Source organism: Opisthorchis viverrini (assembly GCF_000715545.1).
Source record: "Opisthorchis viverrini unplaced genomic scaffold opera_v5_391, whole genome shotgun sequence".
In the NCBI taxonomy this organism is placed as follows: domain Eukaryota; kingdom Metazoa; phylum Platyhelminthes; class Trematoda; order Opisthorchiida; family Opisthorchiidae; genus Opisthorchis; species Opisthorchis viverrini.
In genome coordinates, this window is record NW_008752049.1 from 430,081 (window position 1) to 432,485 (window position 2,405).

Genomic DNA, 2,405 nt, shown 5'->3' on the forward strand with positions numbered 1-2,405 from the left:
ATATATATATATAACCTAGAATGAAAATTCTCGGCATGATGTGAAACGAACTTCTATGATCTGTCGGGTCAAATGCATTCTTAGAACTTTTTGTTCGGCTTCTAGAATATATAGGTAGCATATCATGTAATTCTTTCTGAAGGGTTAATTGCGGTTCGTTTGAAACTCTGAAGCCTTTGGGCACAAACAGGCGTTTCTACGTTGGTGTTTTGACACCGCACTCGTGTTTTAGTTTGCTTGTTAGTCCGCTGAGTCTTCCATTTTGGTAACGTTTACACGTGACCTGTATTCTTATCTAACTCCGTAGCACAATGACCTATCTCTTAGTGAACGTCATTAGCGAAAAAGCTTATCTGTTAGGAGCAGTGCAGCCCAGTAACGATGCTTTTTTAGGTTCCTGTTGCTAATCCTTGACGAGCAGTTGTGGTTGTTGAGGATTGCATCTGAAAAAAAATTGGCTGGCCGTTTGGTACAACGATCCAGTTTTCTCCATTTCTCCTGAAAACGCCAAATGTTCAGGAATAGTTCCGATGAGCAGGTCGTAATGTGTTCGGAAAATGTACTTGCTTCCAAGCGCTCTGACAAAATTCAAAGAGTTCCAGCGGAAAAAGAATAAGAGAGAAGCGTCCTTCGATTTGCTATCAACCCCTCAATTTGTCGGTTGAGTAAGACAGGCTGAATACACTTTGAGAGCGGAAGCGTGGGGAGTTATTGGCTGATCGAACACTTATTCTCTACACAACTAACAATATTCTCATGCCACCTAAATTTGAACTGATCACTGTACTGTCTATGGCTAGAGTTTGCTCTATGTTATTGCCTACTTTTCTTGTGTCAGCATCAAAATGTGCAGAACAGTGACTTCTGACAAGCAGGAGATTTGCCTGTCACTTTGAAATGGAGGGTAACGACGGAGCATTCTAATTATCTCTAGTCCGCTCTCCGCTCGGCCCATCACTATTTATAGTATTATCGTGGCTGTGTGCACCAAAGATGGTAGCACACCTTTAAACGTAATGATATTCCCCGTTGTTTTATTTTTGCCGTCTTGTTCATTTGTTCGCGTATTTACAGAAGAACGTTGAGTATCTTAAATATCGGTATTATTTGTTGCGGTAGCTGTTTTTTTTCTAACCATTATTTTGGTTCTCCCTAGTGTGCGCCTTGTCCGAACACCAAACAAGCAATTTGGCCTGTATATCCGCAGTGGAGTCAGTCATCACCACACCATCAACGGATATGAGGCTGTGCCAGCCTTCTTCGTTTCTCGCTTAGATCGAGACGGGGTCGCTTATGGCACGGGCTTGCTGGCTGAGGATGATGAGATCATAGAAGTGAATGGCATTGAAGTGGCTGGTAAAACAATGGATCAGGTTACCGACATGATGGTTGCCAACAGTTCGAATCTGATCATCACAGTGCGACCAGCAGACCAACGCACTTGCTTGCCACCAAACTATCGTTCAACAGTTTCCAGCATCAGCGGCCGTAGGTCAGAACATATCATAGAGGATTCCTCACCAATATCCACAAGACGTGCAGGCTCTGGTGATAGTCGCCCTGCTGTTCCGTCCGAACGCTCTCGTAAGTACTCTCCTGCAGAAGAGGAAGAAACAGACTACGATGCAATGGGCGGATTGATAACACTGTAATACTTACCATACATATCACTTACTTTTTCTTTCCATTTTCCACTCAACTGGGTTTCAGTTTGTTTGTTACTCAACACCTCACTTGCTCACTGTTTCGTGCCATAAATTTTTAACGGTCACGTCCGTGTGCTTTCGAATTCGAATTCTCCTAATTTGGCAACTTTAGTTTATGCCTATGGATTCCTCGTTTTTGCGACCCTTTACTACAACCACGTTTTATGACCATTAGGGCTGTAACTGCAGTTGTTGTCATGTTGTCAGTTTGGATCGATCGCGCTTGTTAGCTGTAAGCCCAAAAAGAATGCGGCATCGTGCAGAAGCATTTTTACGGCTTGACAGATCTCGAGATAGCTCAGCGGTCAGAGCTGGAACTTGCTGACCGGAACGTCCGTAGTTCGAACCCAACCTCTGCATTTTGACTGCTCTTCTCCAGGCCTGGGAAGTCTGACCGTATCTCACCCGTCGTGTCGGATGGAGACGATTCAAACGCATTCGGTCCATAACTTGGCAACAAAGCAGGAAATCCTTTACTTGTCAGCTGAGTCTCACTGTTAACTTCTCTCTCAGGATGGTAACCGCGGGACGTTTACGGCTTGATCTCGAGATAGCTCAGCGGTCAGAGCTGGAACTTGCTGACCGGAACGTCCGTAGTTCGAACCCAACCTCTGCATTTTGACTGCTCTTCTCCAGGCCTGGGAAGTCTGACCGTATCTCACCCGTCGTGTCGGATGGAGACGATTCAAACGCATTCGG

The 2,405-nt window shown here is 44.9% G+C and overlaps 1 protein-coding gene across 1 annotated transcript in view; it reads left to right on the forward strand.

Annotated features, from left to right (window-relative positions):
• The window catches only part of T265_10653 (hypothetical protein), a gene marked incomplete at both ends in the record, with an annotated part of 2,876 nt that extends 1,104 nt beyond the window's left edge, over positions 1–1,772 (forward strand). The window contains one exon of the mRNA XM_009177097.1: positions 1,157–1,772. Coding sequence (XP_009175361.1) covers positions 1,157–1,652 — 496 coding nt within the window. The remainder of the gene's footprint in view (positions 1–1,156) is intronic.
• Positions 1,773–2,405: the final 633 nt, after the last annotated feature.